This window comes from Felis catus, chromosome B3, assembly GCF_018350175.1.
Source record: "Felis catus isolate Fca126 chromosome B3, F.catus_Fca126_mat1.0, whole genome shotgun sequence".
Lineage (NCBI taxonomy): Eukaryota > Metazoa > Chordata > Mammalia > Carnivora > Felidae > Felis > Felis catus.
In genome coordinates, this window is record NC_058373.1 from 132,104,237 (window position 1) to 132,121,647 (window position 17,411).

At 36.3% G+C, this 17,411-nt stretch overlaps 1 protein-coding gene across 15 annotated transcripts in view; it reads right to left on the bottom strand.

The window, feature by feature from the left end:
- The window catches only part of EML5 (EMAP like 5), a 185,204-nt gene that overhangs the window by 112,508 nt on the left and 55,285 nt on the right, over positions 1-17,411 (bottom strand). For 14 of the 15 annotated variants that reach the window (XM_023255928.2, XM_023255927.2, XM_023255926.2 and 11 more), the window contains 3 exons: positions 9,065-9,202; positions 4,381-4,637; positions 3,071-3,283 (listed from right to left, as the gene is read on the bottom strand). In XM_023255928.2, the coding sequence (XP_023111696.1) occupies positions 3,071-3,283; positions 4,381-4,637; positions 9,065-9,202 (608 nt within the window). The remainder of the gene's footprint in view (positions 1-3,070; positions 3,284-4,380; positions 4,638-9,064; positions 9,203-17,411) is intronic. The other variant, XM_023255930.2, reaches the window with a different exon arrangement.

Sequence of the window (17,411 nt, forward strand, 5' to 3'; positions counted from 1 at the left end):
CTGATTCCACACACCTTCTAACTAAGCAAGTTTCATCTTGAGTCATAATAAAACCTGTTTTAAAAAAAATTTTTTTTAACGTTTATTTATTTTTGAGACAGAGAGAGACAGAGCATGAATGGGGGAGGGTCAGAGAGAGAGGGAGACACAGAATCTGAAACAGGTTCCAGGCTCTGAGCGGTCAGCACAGAGTCCGACGCGGGGCTCAAACTCACAGACCACGAGATCATGACCTGAGCCGAAGTCGGACGCCTAACCGACTGAGCCACCCAGGCACCCCCATAATAAAATCTTTTGTGCCACGGACTCTGATGTCCTGGCTACGTGGTGGGATCCAGAAACAGGATACTTTAATTACTAGAGATTTAGCTAGGCTTTATTAACACACTTAGCATTACTCATGGATGATGCAGTTTCAGCTAGGAAGTTGAAATCCTGCAAGTAGGAATCGACAACACCCCAGAGGTGGCAAGATCTGGAATTTACCATTTTAGTGTAATGGCACAACAGAAACGCTAGCATAGAATTCTAGGAAAATTGGGCCCTTAAGTTCAACATAAACTACCTATTTTTTTTTCAAGTTTTTAATCGAATTCTAGTTAATTAACATATATGGTAAAAAATTGGTTTCAGGTGTAGAATTTAGTGATTCATCACTTACATATAACACCTGTGCTCATCACAAGTGCCCTCCTTAATAGCCATCACTCATTTGGCCCACCCCCCATTCCTACCTCCCTTCATCAAACTGTTTCTTCTCCATAATTAAGAGTCTCTTATGGGTTCCTTCTCTATATTTTTTATCCTTCCCATATATTCATCTATTTCTTAAATTCCACATACAAGTGAAATCATATAGTATTTGTCTTTCTCTGACTGACTTATGTAACTTAGCTTAATAAACTCTAGTTCCATCTACGTCATTGCAAATGGCAAGATTTCATTCTTTTTGATGGCTGAGTAATATTCCACTGTGTGTGTGTGTGTGTGTGTGTGTGTGTGTGTGTGTGTGTATGTATGTGTATATATATATATATATATATATATATATATATATATATTCCCACATTTTCTGTATCCATTCAACCGTCAATGTACTTTTGGGCTCTTTCCATAGTTCGGCTATTGTTGATAATTCTATTATAAACATTGGGGTGCATATGCCCCTTTGAATCTGTATTTTTGATTCCTTTGGATAAATACCTAGTAGTGCAATTGCTGGGACATAGGGTAGTTCTGTTTTAACCTTTGAAGAACCTCCATATAGTTTTCCAGAGTGGCTATACCAGTTTGCATTCCCACATTTCTCACCAACCTCTGTTATTGCCTGAGTTGTTAATTTTAGCCATTCTGACAGGTATGAGGTAGTAGCTCATTGTACTTTGATTTGTATTTCCTTGATGATGACTGATGTTGACCATCTTTTCATGTGTCTGTTAGCCATCTGGATGTCTTCTTTGGAAAAATGTTCATGTCTTCTGCTTACTTCTTAACAGGATTATTTATTTTGGGGGTGTAGAGTTTCATAAGTTCTTCATAGATTTTGGATAGTAACACTTTATCTGATATGTTATTTGCAAATATCTTCTCCCATTCCTTTGCAAATGACATATCTGAACTACCTACTTAAACACAACTATTCAGCTGTTCACTTTTTACTGAACTGCATTTTAACATGTATCTAAAAGTTTTTACCAATGACCAGGTAAAAATAATTACTACATTTGCTACAGATATTAATGCCCTAGGAATATACTCACTGCACCTAATCTAAAGCTCCATACTATATGAGAGAATTCTTTGAAAATTAAATCTCGGAAAAAAAACTCTGCTTTCCCTGAATAGTGAAAAACACTTTTTAAAAAAACATCTGGCTCAGTTGATAGATCACACGATTCTAGATCTTGGGGTCATGAATCTGAGCCCCACGATGAGACAAGTTCACTTAAAAAAACAAAACATGTATATCAACTACACTCAAATTAAAAGGGTTTAAAAAAAAGGCTTAAAATACTTACGATGAAAATTATTTTGTGTCCTGTTTTATTTTTGGTTTCCAGGAAACTAATTTCCTGATACTAATTGTCTATTCATATAATTATTTTAGTACTTATGGACTTGTTATAAGCTAACTCAAATATTTATTTGTCCCATGCTTTGTTCCACACAGTAATACACAGTATTTCACTTAATTATCCCCAAGTCTATGAACAGAATGTTTAATATCATCATTTAAGTAGAGATCCAAGAAAAAAAGGTGATACATAAAATGTGTAGAAAATAAACAATGATAAGACCTCTTATTTATCTTACCCTGTTTACACAAAGTATATAAATGCCAAAACAATATATGTTAAGAATTTAAACAAAAACACACCTGTACGCGAAAACCAACCAAGAAACCAACAGGTTCCAAATTATGACCTGAGAGATTCTTGAGAAAAAGCCATGATAAAAAATGTCTTCTAAAAGATACATGTTTAACAAGTTAAATGATTAAAGATAATTAGAAATAAGAAAAGTGTGTCTCTCATTGTATAGTCTGACTCTATCAAATAATTCTGGGAGTGGAGAGAAAATGATTCTTTAAAAAGAGGTAAAGTATTAGTAAATTCTTAATGTGAGTTCAAAAATAATCTTCTAATAAAAATTTCACGTCCAAAATAACGGTAACAAACAATTTTTAAATTAGCAAAATAAATGTAGCTAATTCTGTTCATTTTCATGCAACCCTTCACCAATTAATTAGTATACATATTTAAAAAAATATAAACCCTTTTATCTCGACTAATTTTCTACAAGAACTTATAAGTCTTTTACTTAAAACAATTTTTCTAATTAATTTATTTGTTTTGAGAGAGACAGACAGACAGTGTGAGTGAGGGAGAGAGAATCCCAAGCAGCTTCCTGTCAGCGCAGAGCCTGACACAAAGCTCGAACTCACAGGACCATGAATCATGACCTGAGACGAACTGAGAGTCATATGCTTAACTGACTAAGCCACCCAGGTGCTCCTAAAAGTCTTTTATAACAGACGAGCTACTTAATAGTATTTTGAAAGAAAAAATACCTTTTCTTAAACAAGGATATCGGAATAATTTTATAATTCCATAGTCATCAGCTGTAACTAAAACTTGGCCAATATAATTTCCATCTACTGAATTTATATCATTGATATCTGAATACTTAGGCCAAATTCCATTTACTTCAAGGCCTGAAACACATGTCCATGAAGCCCAGTGAACACCTTTTATTTCTTCTTTGTTTGTCACTTCTTTTCCTCCTAAAAATAAATAATAGTCTTAATTTAAGAAGTTATTTCATTTTATTTTTTCTCAAGCATAAATTATACTGATAACATGGTAAACTCCAAAATTTCTTCGCACTACAGTTAAAGGAGAGTAGCATGAATAGGTAGGTGAATACAGTAAGGAGAGAAGAAAACTAAACGAAAGGAAATTATTTAAAAAGCCACTACCCAAATTAGAGACACACAGATTTGATTCTGATGTAGCTTAGCAGGTTCACTCAAGTGGAGAATAAACATTAATCCTACTAAAATCATGCCAGATTAGTCACAACACTGTAAGTCAGAAGAACAAGTAAAAGCTGTAAGAAAGTGGCAAATCAGCTTTTAAATGAGAAACCTAAGAATATACATGGTTGAGAGAAAAAAAGAAAACTGAAGGACCATGAAGGAAGGATGGCCAGGGAGTAATACATTTATATTAGGGATCAGGGTGTTAGGATTTGGTCCTAATTACACACACTTTGGTAATAAAAAAAATTTTAGGGAGAGACATTAATTTAATTATGCAGCTAGTTTTATTAAATAAGTTGTTGGAAAATAGTGACTAATTCATTAAGCATCCAACTAACTGAGGTACTGAGAGATAACATTTTGATGGTTGCTCTAATTCTTTTACAAATCTTTGGTGGAAACTCTCTCAAATTTAGGGTTTTAGCTATAGAATGGATATTTACAAAATTTATTTGAGGTAACCACAAAAAAAAACCCAAACAATTTATGGTCAGGCATTGTTAGCAATTATATTTAATTAGTTCCACCCATAAAAATGGCACTTTGACTTTCTAACACAGAGTAGGACTTTACCAAATACTCCTCACATAGCACGGAATTCAACATCAAGTAGGTTTTAGATCCTCCAAGCAAAGAAGTTTTAATGAAGAACCAAAAAGATTTCAATAGGGCAGCCTCATGGAAAAGATCATAATGCCTGAAACATGAGCTCAGATCTTCTTTAATTTCCTGCAATCAAATGTATTTTATACTCTATTTCTTGTCAAATTCTAAAATATTTTACAGGTACTAAAAATCCATAAATAATATTAATTTATTAGAAACTTAGAAACTTTTACCTGGCATCCTATAAAAAAGTCTTTTACCATTTCCATCATTTGTCTGTAAATATCTACTATCTGAGGACCAGTCAAGATGAGTGATGAAACTAAGCGACCCAACACATTCCCCAAACTTTTTATAACGTTGCGCAACGCCATAGATATCAACTGAGCTGTCATTGCATCCAACAGCAAGGTAAGTTCCATCTGGGGAATATTTTAACTCATGAATTGCCTCCTTCCTGTCTTTAATATGTACAACTTCGGTCATATCTCTGTAAAGAAAAAATGAGACCACATGAAAACAAGTCATTTGAGAATCAGTTCAGTTTTCAAATGTGTCTAAAATGACTATGAGGCTATATCAAGTATTTATAAGTTATAAAACAAATATAAATGATACAAATATTAATTCAGGAACAATTACTTTGTTGAACAGAAATATAAGAGGACCAAATATGCTGGAAGTAGAAGAAAATGCTGAATTTTAGTTTTTTAATTACTTTAAGGTAGTTTAAAGATTCATACTAAATTTTCATACAATAAAGGAAATAAAATCACAGATTTTTATGATGAAGTTCCTTGGAAATACTGAGTTTATGAAAAATGCTTAATTACAAACACTGATTTTCAAATAAATTTTTATAATCAAATGTGCAAAATTACATTCAAGAAATAAGGAAAAGAGGAATTGATTTGTATTCAGTAAGACACTTGAATGTGTATCTTTATATAGGCACCGCTAATTATTTTTATTTTAACCTCTTCGAGCTTTTTTAATACAGTACAAATTCTTCCCAATTAACGACCATTTCAACCAGTAAAGTTAAACAATTTTTTCAATGATGCCTTATAACTGAGTTTTAGTTTGGAACACGCTGTATTGCAGATGCCTCTGAGACATCCAAGTGATGTTAAATAAACAACTGGAAATACACAGCTGGAGTTCAGAGGAGAGATGAAAGTGAGAACTTGGAATGTATTTGGAACCATCAGGCTACGGCTGGAAACTGAAACTGGAGGCAGGATAAGACTATCTAGGGGAGAAAACACAGTAAGAAGAAGAACAAGCCTAGGCATGAACTTTGATGTCCTCCAATACCTACTGGTAGGCAGAAAATAATGAGCCTATAAAGAAAATGGAAGCAGGAGAAGTAGGCTGAAAAGAGAAAGAGAATTAACATTCAAAGTCTGGGAAGAGGATGTTTTGAAAAGGAGGGGGTGGGTAAGGGGGCCAAATACTGCTGAGTATCAACCTAGATGAAGACTGATGTTTCCTGGCCTTAGAGACAGGGTAGTGTTAGCAAAAGCTTTTTTCTTTTTTTTCTTTTTTAAAGTTTATTTTATTTATTTTGTGAGAAAGAGAAAAGAGAGTGTGCCAGCATGAGCAGGGGAGAGACAGAAAGAGAGAAAGAGAGAAAGAAAGAGAGAAAGAAAGAAAGAGAGAAAGAAAGAGAGAAAGAAAGAGAGAGAGAGAGAGAGAGAGAGAGAGAGAGAGAGAGAGAGAGAGAGAGAGAGAGAATGAATGAATCCCAAGCAGGCTCTGTGCTGTCAGTGCGGAGCCAGACCGGGGACTTGATCCCACAAACCATGAGATGGTAACCTGAGCCAAAATCAAGAGTTGTACACTTAACCGACTGAGCTACCCAGGCAACACCTATCCTAATCCTTTTAAAGTTGGCATAATGTGGTAGTGACATGGTCAGAAAGAGACAAATGGCTAGCCACTGGTAGAATCTAAAATGACAATGTTTTTACAACCAAAGCCTACTCCATACCCTGCAAGAAACTTTATTCTATCCCCCAGGAAATTTGTTAACTGTGCTTATCAAGCTCTTCCTCTAAAGTCTTCCTAACTATTCATGAGAATGAATGAGTGCCTCTGAGGAGTCTGCTGTGCATCACACCATGCAGCCCACCATAAGTCAAAGTTTTACATGTATATATCTTCTAATTTTAAAAATATTTGCACTTTTTTCATTTAATTCCACGATATTAATGTTTATTTTAATATAAAATTGGTAACAGTTTTTATCACAAGGAAGAGATGCTCTAGAAGTTATGTAACTTTGTGCTGGCACATCACCTTGTACCTCAATTTAAGAATCAGTGTGGGGGTGCCTGCACGGCTCAGTTGGTTGAGCATTCGACTCTTGATTTCAGCTCAGGTCATGATCCCAGGGTCATGGGATCAAACCTTGCATGGGGCTCCATGCTGGGCATAGAGCCTGCTTAAGATTCTCTCTCTTCCCCTCTGCCCCTCTCCCCTATTCGCCCACGCACTCTTGTGCACATGCTCTCATGCAGGTGTTCGTTCTCTAATAAAAAAAAATTTTTTTAAATAAAAGAGGATCAGTGTATTAGGGGGAACCTTGGATGGCTCAGTTGGTTAAACGCATCCAACTCTCGATCTCAGCTCAGGTTTTGATCTCAGGGTCGTGAGTTCAAGCCCCACATTGGGCTCCATGCTGGGCCTGGAGCCTACTGAAAAAAAAAATAGTAATAATAACCAGGGCGTTAGATTCAAATCTATTCAATATTCCTCCAGTCATAATATGAGGGTACGTTAGTACAGCTACACTTATGAATTTTGCTTTATGGTATAGAGAATATATACCACAAACCAAGAAGAAACAGTGACCAGGTGAATTTAGGACAAAGATTATTGAGTTACAACAATAGCCAAAGTATGGAAAGAGCTCAAATGTCCATCAATGGATGAATGGATAAAGATGATGTGGTATATATATACAATGGAGTATTACTCAGCAATCAAAAAGAATGAAATCTTGCCATTTGCAACTACGTGGATGGGACTAGAAGGTATTATGCTAAGCGAAATTAGAAAAAGACATATGACTTCACTCATACAAAGACTTTTAAGATACAAAACAGATGAACATAAGGGAAGGGAAGCAAAATAATAAAAAAAACAAAAATAATATAAAAACAGGGAGGGGGACAAAACATAAGAGACTCTTAGAGAACAAAATGAGAGTTGCTGGAGGGGTTGTGCGGGGGAATGGGCTAAATGGGTAAGGGGCTTAAGGAATCTACTTCTGAAATCACTGTTGCACCATGTGCTAACTAACTTGGATGTAAATTATAAAAATAAATAAATTATAGAAAGTAAAAAAAAAAAAAAGAAGAATATTGAGTTAAAGTTTTGTGGTTAAACTACAAAGGCATGCAGCAGTCATAATCACCATTCCAGTGATCCTGTCAGCAATGTTGGACTCAGTTGCTTAAACACTGACTTATTAGAAATAAGAACTTATTCACCCAGTTACTTGCAAATAATTGAAAGGTGAAATAAATGTACAATTAACAAAAATAATCACTATTTTTAATGCATACCAGCTAAACAAGAGGAACTCTTAGACATTTTCCAAGCATCTCAAATTCTTGGTTGCAAAACAGTGTAAATGTACTTAATGCCATTGAATTTTGAAATATGGTTAAGATGGTAAATTTTATATTACACATATTTTATCACAGTTTAAAAAGCAGTACAAGAGAAAAATCTTACCATATCTCATTGTAAAAATCTGTCCCAGAAAAGAGTCAGTGTCTAGAGAAACAGAGAAGTACAAAAAAAAAAAAAACAAAAAAAAACAAAAAGAAAAAAGAAACAGAAGTACAAGAGAACACGAGGTACCTGAAGAAGCAAAAGATGTTTCATACAGTTGAAAGAAAGAGACTGAGGTAGAAAGAAACAGGCTGGAGATGGGCACTACTGGCTATGTTAAGGATTATGAACTTCCACTTAAGGACAGTGCTAAGCTTTTATCGTATTTTAGGAAGAGGAGGACTGCAAACAAATGTGTTTCAAAACAGTGAACTGAAGAGTGAATAAGAAAAAGTCTTGAAAGAAGCAAAACAGGAGGTAAGGAGACCTGCTGAGACACTATCGCACCAATCCAGTTAGGAGATTGCAGAAGCCCATACAAGAGTACAATGGTGAGAATGGGAGGAAGCAGATTAATTTGAAGACTACTCAGGAAATAGATTCTCCAGAACTCTGTGATTAACTACACAAGGGAGGCAAAGAGAGAAATGAATTAAGGATTTCTGGACTGGGCAACTAGAAAGGTGGTCCTACCACTCACTAGGCTAAGGAGAAGGATTCTGTAAGTATATATGCTTATGAACACACATGGATCTACAGCAAAGTTTTTAATAGCTATATAGAATTCAGTTGAATGCACCATAACTACAATTCAACACAGGATGTTAACTGCTTTAACAAATTCTTTCAACTTTTCTAATGATGCAAACAAAAAAAAAGTAGGCATTTTTTTTTCAAAGACTAAAGCTACAAATAACAAAAAACATTTCACCCATTTTTAACTGCCCCAAGGCTACCCCCCACCCACCAGTAATGGCAGAGGATCATTACTGAAAACCAATACTACCAAGGAATGGAAGTCAAAACCCAAATTTGTAGCTCAAAATTTTAGCCATTAATTCACTAAACATTCTTAACCCCTAAAACCAAGATTTTTGAGTTAACCACTTTCTGACAAAGCCATTTTTATTAATATACTTAATATTCAATAAAAGTAATATCTGATATATATGTGTGTATGTGTATATATATTAATAAGAAGGGAGGGAGGAAAGGAAATGGGTAAAAACAATGAGTATTATATGGTCTCACTTAAAAAAATTTACTGTTTTTATTTCTACTCCAATATCATACCTTACTCTAAGTACAGTGAATGAGCCATCCTTCATTCCAAGGGCAAGATGGATTCCATCTACATTTACAGCTGCACAACGAATTGGTTCTTCCATATTACACCTTGCTATTAGTGCATGATCTATTAGACTCCATATCCTGTAACATTTAATTAAAAGAGTAATTAACCACCATGTGCTTAAAAAAACTCTATGAAAAGATTTTGATTAAAATAATCATCTCATTTTAAGAAAGTAATATGAATCTAGAATTTTAACACTTTGCTTTGTCAGAAGGAGATCTTATTTATAAAAATAGGAATACTGTTCATATTTTAAAAGATAAGAATTCCAATTGTAATGACATCAAGTTTTTCCAATCATTCATTTTAGGTAGATGATTTCTACTCTGATCAAAGGGGATACACACACCCACACATGTATATATACATATACACATACATACATATGGTATATATAAGGGGTGCGTGAGTGCGTGTGGTATAGCGGTATATGGTATATACTATATATATAGTCTTAAAATTTTTTTAAACATTTATTTTTGAGAGACAGAGAGAAATAGAGCATGAGCAGGGGAGCAGCAGAGAGAGAGGGAGACACAGAATCCGAAGCAGGCTCCAGGCTCCGAACGGTCTGCACAGAGCCCGACACGGGGCTCAAACTCACAAACCGCAAGATCATGATCCAGCCGAAGTCGGCCACTTAACCGACTGAGCCACCCAGGCATCCCTATAGTCTTTAAACTTAAGAGTAACATTTAAGACTATGCAAATTCAGAGTCTGTTCCAGACTCTAATGTTAGAAATCTATAATGGGTAAGTAGAAAATGCCATTGTTTGAAAAATTAAGAATTATACTTCTAAATAACCTAAAGGACAAAGAAAAAATACAAATGAAAATTAGTTAATATTTTCAAGTTATAATAAAATGTTTCATATCAAAACTTGTGGGATTCAGCTGAAATAGTACTTAGGAGGAACTTTAAATACAGATATTGTGAAAACAAATGCTACAATTTAATGAACAGAAATCTACCCCAAGAGGTTAGGAAAAGATCAGCAAAACTAGATTTTTTAAGTGTTTTTAGAGCAGTGTTTTTTTTTTTTTTCAATATATGAAGTTTATTGTCAAATTGGTTTCCATACAACACCCAGTGCTCATCCCAAAAGGTGCCCTCCTCAATACCCATCACCCACCCCCCATCAACCTTCAGTTTGTTCTCAGTTTTTAAGAGTCTCTTATGCTTTGGCTCTCTTCCACTCTAAACTTTTTTTTTTTTTCCTTCCCCTCCCCCATGGGTTTCTGTTAAGTTTCTCAGGATCCACATAAGAGTGAACACATATGGTATCTGTCTTTCTCTGTATGGCTTATTTCACTTAGCATCACACTCTCCAGTTCCATCCATGTTGCTACAAAGGGCCATATTTCATGCTTTCTCATTGCCACGTAGAATTCCATTGTGTATATAAACCACAATTTCTTTATCCATTCATCAGTTGATGGACATTTAGGCTCTTTCCATCATTTGGCTATTGTTGAGAGTGCTGCTATGAACATTGGGGTACAAGTGCCCCTATGCATCAGTACTCCTGTATCCCTTGGGTAAATTCCTAGCAGTGCTATTGCTGGGTCATAGGGTAGGTCTATTTTTAATTTTCTGAGGAACCTCCACACTGTTTTCCAGAGCGGCTGCACCAATTTGCATTCCCACCAACAGTGCAAGAGGGTTCCCGTTTCTCCACATCCTCGCCAGCACCTATAGTCTCCTGATTTGTTCATTTTGGCCACTCTGACTGGCGTGAGGTGATATCTGAGTGTGGTTTTGATTTGCATTTCCCTGATGAGGAGCGACGTTGAGCATCTTTTCATGTGCCTGTTGGCCATCCGGATGTCTTCTTTAGAGAAGTGTCTATGCATGTCTTCCTATTTCTGTGTCTGCCCATTTCTTCACTGGGTTATTTGTTTTTCAGGTGTGGAGTCTGGTGAGCTCGTTATAGATTTTGGATACTAGCCCTTTGTCCGATATGTCATTTGCAAATATCTTTTCCCATTCCGTTGGTTGCCTTTTAGTTTTGTTGGTTGTTTCCTTTGCTGTGCAGAAGCTTTTTATCTTCATGAGGTCCCAGTAGTTCATTTTTGCTTTTAATTCCCTTGCCTTTGGGGATGTGTCAAGTAAGAAATTGCTACGGCTGAGGTCAGAGAGGTCTTTTCCTGCTTTCTCCTCTAGGGTTTTGATGGTTTCCTGTCTCACATTCAGGTCCTTTATCCATTTTGAGTTTATTTTTGTGAATGGTGTGAGAAAGTGGTCTAGTTTCAATCTTCTGCATGTTGCTGTCCAGTTCTCCCAGCACCATTTGTTAAAGAGACTGTCTTTTTTCCATTGGATGTTCTTTCCTGCTTTGTCAAAGATGAGTTGGCCATACGTTTGTGGGTCTAGTTCTGGGGTTTCTATTCTATTCCATTGGTCTATGTGTCTGTTTTTGTGCCAGTACCATGCTGTCTTGATGATGACAGCTTTGTAGTAGAGGCTAAAGTCTGGGATTGTGATGCCTCCTGCTTTGGTCTTCTTCTTCAAAATTACTTTGGCTATTCGGGGCCTTTTGTGGTTCCATATGAATTTTAGGATTGCTTGTTCTAGTTTCGAGAAGAATGCTGCTGCAATTTTGATTGGGATTGCATTGAATGTGTAGATAGCTTTGGGTAGTATTGACATTTTGACAATATTTATTCTTCCAAACCATGAACACGGAATGTTTTTCCATTTCTTTATATCTTCTTCAATTTCCTTCATAAGCTTTCTATAGTTTTCAGCATACAGATCTTGTACATCTTTGGTTAGATTTATTCCTAGGTATTTTATGCTTCTTGCTGCAATTGTGAATGGGATCAGTTTCTTTGTCTTTCTGTTGCTTCATTCTTAGTGTATAAGAATGCAACTGATTTCTGTACATTGATTTTGTATCCTGCGACTTTGCTAAATTCATGTATTAGTTCTAGCAGACTTCTGGTGGAGTCTATCAGATTTTCCATGTATAATATCATGTCATCTGCAAAAAGTGAAAGCTTGACTTCATCTTTGCCAATTTTGATGCCTTTGATTTCCTTTTGTTGTCTGATTGCTGATGCTAGAACTTCCAACACTATGTTAAACAACAGCGGTGAGAGCGGACATCCCTGTCGTGTTCCTGATCTCAGGGAAAAAGCTCTCAGTTTTTCCCCATTGAGGATGATGTTAGCTGTGGGCTTTTCATAAATGGCTTTTATGATCTTTAGGTATGTTCCTTCTATCCCGACTTTCTCAAGGGTTTTTATTAAGAAACGTTGGGGCGCCTGGGTGGCGCAGTCGGTTAAGCGTCCGACTTCAACCAGGTCACGATCTCGCGGTCCGTGAGTTCGAGCCCCGCGTCGGGCTCTGGGCTGATGGCTCGGAGCCTGGAGCCTGTTTCCGATTCTGTGTCTCCCTCTCTCTCTGCTCCTCCCCCGTTCATGCTCTGTCTCTCTCTGTCCCAAAAATAAAATAAACGTTGAAAAAAAAAAAATTAAAAAAAAAAAAAAAAGAAACGTTGCTGAATTTTACCAAAGGCCTTTTCTGCATCGACTGACAGGATCATATGGTTCTTATCTTTTCTTTTATTAATGTGATGTATCACACTGATTGATTTGCGAATGTTGAACCAGCCCTGCATCCCAGGAATGAATCCCACTTGATCATGGTGAATATTTCTTTTTATATGCTGTTGAATTTGGTTTCCTAGTATCTTACTGAGAATTTTTGCATCCATATTCATCAGAGATATTGGCCTGTAGTTCTCTTTTTCCACTGGGTCTCTGTCTGGTTTAGGAATCAAAGTAATACTGGCTTCATAGAATGAGTCTGGAAGTTTTCCTTCCCTTTCTATTTTTTGGAATAGCTTGAGAAGGATAGGTATTATCTCTGCTTTAAACGTCTAGTAGAACTCCCCTGGGAAGCCATCTGGTCCTGGACTCTTATTTGTTGGGAGATTTTTGATGACTGATTCAATTTCTTTGCTGGTTATGGGTCTGTTCAAGCTTTCTATTTCCTCCTGATTGAGTTTTGGAAGCGTGTGGGTGTTTAGGAATTTGTCCATTTCTTCCAGGTTGTCCAGTTTGTTGGCATATAATTTTTCATAGTATTCCCTGATAATTGCTTGTATCTCTGAGGGATTGGTTGTAATAATTCCATTTTCATTTATGATTTTATCTGTTTGGGTCATCTCCCTTTTCTTTTTGAGAAGCCTGGATAGAGATTTATCAATTTTGTTTATTTTTTCAAAAAACCAACTCTTGGTTTCGTTGATCTGCTCTACAGTTTTTTTAGATTCTATATTGTTTATTTCTGCTCTGATCTTTATTATTTCTCTTCTTCTGCTGGGTTTAGGCTGCCTTTGCTGTTCTGCTTCTATTTCCTTTAGGTGTGCTGTTAGATTTTGTATTTGGGATTTTCTTGTTTCTTGAGATAGGCCTGGATTGCAATGTATTTTCCTCTCAGGACTGCCTTCGCTGCATCCCAAAGCATTTGGATTGCTGTATTTTCATTTTCATTTGTTTCCATATATTTTTAAATTTCTTCTCTAATTGCCTGGTTGACCCATTCATTCTTTAGTAGGGTGTTCTTTAACCTCCATGCTTTTGGAGGTTTTCCAGACTTTTTCCTGTGGTTGATTTCAAGCTTCATCGCACTGTGGTCTGAAAGTATGCATGGTATGATTTTAATTCTTGTATACTTATGAAGGGCTGTTTTGTGATCCAGTATGTGATCTATCTTGGAGAATGTTCCATGTGCACTCGAGAAGAAAGTATATTCTGTTGCTTTGGGATGCAGAGTTCTAACTATATCTGTCAAGTCCATCTGATCCAATGTATCATTCAGGGCCCTTGTTTCTTTATTGACCGTGTGTCTAGATGATCTATCCATTTCTGTAAGTGGAGTGTTAAAGTCCCTTGCAATTACCACATTCTTATCAATAAGGTTGCTTATGTTTATGAGTAATTGTTTCATATATTTGGGGGCTCCGGTATTCGGCGCATAGACATTTATAACTGTTAGCTCTTCCTGATGGATAGACCCTGTGATTATTATATAATGCCCTTCTTCATCTCTCGTTACAGCCTTTGATTTAAAGTCTAGTTTGTCTGATGTAAGTATGGCTACTCCAGCTTTGACTTCCAGTGGCATGATAAATAGTTCTCCATCCCCTCACTCTCAATCTGAAGGTGTTCTCAGGTCTAAAATGAGTGTCTTGTAGACAGCAAATAGATGGGTCTTGTTATCCATTCTGATACCCTATGTCTTTTGGTTGGCTCATTTAGTCCATTTGCATTCAGTGTTATTACAGAAAGATATGGGTTTAGAGTCATTGTGATGTCCGTAGGTTTCATGCTTGTAGCGATGACTCTGGTACTTTGTCTCACAGGATCCCCCTTAGGATCTCTTGTAGGGCTGGTTTAGTGGTGACGAATTCCTTCAGTTTTTGTTTGGGAAGACCTTTATCTCTCCTTCTATTCTAAATGACAGACTTGCTGGATAAAGGATTCTTGGCTGCACATTTTTTCTGTTCATCACATTGAAGATCTCCTGCCATTCCTTTCTGGCCTGCCAAGTTTCAAAAGAGAGATCAGTCACGAGTCTTACAGGTTTCCCTTTGTATGTTAGAGCACGTTTATCTCTAGCTGCTTTCAGAATTTTCTCTTTATCCTTGTATTTTGCCAGTTTCACTATGATATGTCGTGCAGAAGATCGATTCAAGTTACGTCTGAAGGGAGTTCTCTGTGCCTCTTGGATTTCAATGCCTTTTTCCTTCCCCAGATCCGGGAAGTTCTCAGCTATTATTTCTTCAAGTACACCTTCAGCACCTTTCCCTCTCTCTTCCTCCTCTGGAATACCAATTATACATAGATTATTTCTCTTTAGTGCATCACTTAGTTCTCTAATTTTCCCCTCATACTCCTGGATTTTTTTATCTTTTTCTCAGCTTCTTCTTTGTCCATAATTTTATCTTCTAGTTCACCTATTCTCTCCTCTGCCTCTTCAATCCGAGCCATAGTTGTCTCCATTTTATTTTGCAGTTCATTGATCGCATTTTTTAGCTCCTCCTGGCTGTTCCTTAGTCCCTTGATCTCTGTAGCAAGAGATTCTCTGCTGTCCTTTATGCTGTTTTCAAGCCCAGCGATTAATTTTATGACTATTATTCTAAGTTCACTTTCTGTTATATTGTTTAAATCCTTTTTGATCAGTTCGTTAGCTGTTGTTATTTCCTGGACGTTTTTCTGAGGGGAATTCTTCCGTTTCGTCATTTTGGATAGTCCCTGGAGTGGTGCGGGACTGCAGGGCACTTCCCCTGTGCTGTCTTGAATAACTTGCGTTGGTGGGCAGGGCCGCAGTCAGACCTGATGTCTGCCCCAGCCCACCGCTGGGGCCACAGCCAGACTGGTGTGTGCCTTCTCTTCCCCTGAGCAGTTTTTTTTTTTTTTAAACATTCTATTTGTTGATGTTTTATAGGAAAAATGATTTTGTATATTGCTTTTATAGCTAGGAAATTTGTTAAACTATCTTTTTAATTCCAATAATTTCTCTGCATTTTCTTCTTGATTTTATACATATATAATCATAACATCAGCAAATGACAGTTGTTTCTTCCATTCCAAACCAAATATCTTTATATAAATATATTACACAGATATAGCCTTACTGTGCTGACAAAGATTTCTAGTCTACAGCTGAATATAATGGTGACAAATATAATGGTGAAAGTCGACATCACTGTCTTCTTCCTGATTCCAAAGGAAAACTTTCAGTATTTCAATAACAATTATATTTACCAAAGACTTTATGCTCTACCACAAGGGTCAGCAAACCACAGCCTGTGGGCCAAACTGGGACCACTGTCTGTTTTTGTACAGTCTGGAAAGGTAAGAATGGTTTTTACATTTTTAAATGGTTGGGACAAAAATTTTAAATGACAACGTTTTGAGATATGAGAGAATTCTAGGAAATTCAAATTTCAGTGTCTGTAAATCAAGTTTATGGAAACACAGCCACACTTTTTGTTTACATGGTTGCTTTCATACTGCAGAGGCAGAGTGGAGTTATTGCCAAAGGAACGGCAGATGGTATGTGATGTTCATATCACTTTGTACTGCCCCTTCCATGCACTACAAATTGCAGTGACAGAGTTACAAGCTGACAGAATTTCAGTGCTAGGTGTATTAATCACATATACCCATTGTGTCAAAACAAGAAGAAAAAGAGAAAAGTGAACTTCACAGGTTGCATTTTTAAGGCACAGTGGAGCATGAATTATATCGTTACTGATTTAGATGGTACAGCACTGTATTATGCAATAACACTATAGCTGCTCTAAAAAAACACAAATACAGATTAACATTACTGGACTAAGTACTCATCACGGTATCTTTGACTCACAGGAAAGCAATGATTAGAAAAATTCAAATTTAAAAATTAAAATGTGATGTCAACAAAAGTTAATTTTCTAAGTGGCTTGTTAGCCAACAAGGAAAGCTGTTTCTTGGTAATGGATTAATTATATTATTTTAAATTGCAGTGGCTAAAGAAATGTGTCCAGAGAAAATAAATTTAAGGTTATTAGCTTTTAGGTCAGAAGAGTTTCTCAAAGAGTTGAAGGTGTTGGAAAAACCACCAACAGTTAACTAAAAACAAGACAAACAATGTTCAGTGGTTTCCCTGAATTCTGGTGAGTCAACAGATGTTAACAATACTACTCAGTTATTTATTTGAAGAGTCAATGCCAAGTTTGAAGCAATGAAAAATTAGTTTCTGTCGCTAGTCGGTGTGGAACAACTACAAGCTAGAATGTTTTCAAAGACGTAAGTGAAAAAGCACTAAACCAATACAATGTAAAGTGGCATTAGATGGGGCTGAAAAACATGGATAGAAAAAAATAGCCATGGCAAACTTACAAAGCCTATAAAAATGTAAGGTTTTGTTCAAAAAGCCTACAATTATTCACTGTTTTTTTTTTTTTTAATTTATTTATTTTGAGAGAGAGAGAGAGAATATCCCAAGCAGGATCTGTGCTTTGAGTGCAGAGCTGGAGGCATGGCTTGATCCCATGTCGTGAGAATCACCAAACCAAAAGTCAGATGCTCAACTGAGCAACCTGAGCCACCCAGGCACCCCTCACTATATTATCCTTTAGCAAGTATTTTGCAAACAAAACAACAAAAAAAACTAAATCATGTTTTGAACCAATAGTTCTGAAGTTTTGTCAGGAACAGAAGCTCAAAATCCTGATTTGCTGTACCACACAGCAGTTAATGGCTTAATTAACAGTGGTAAAGTATTATTA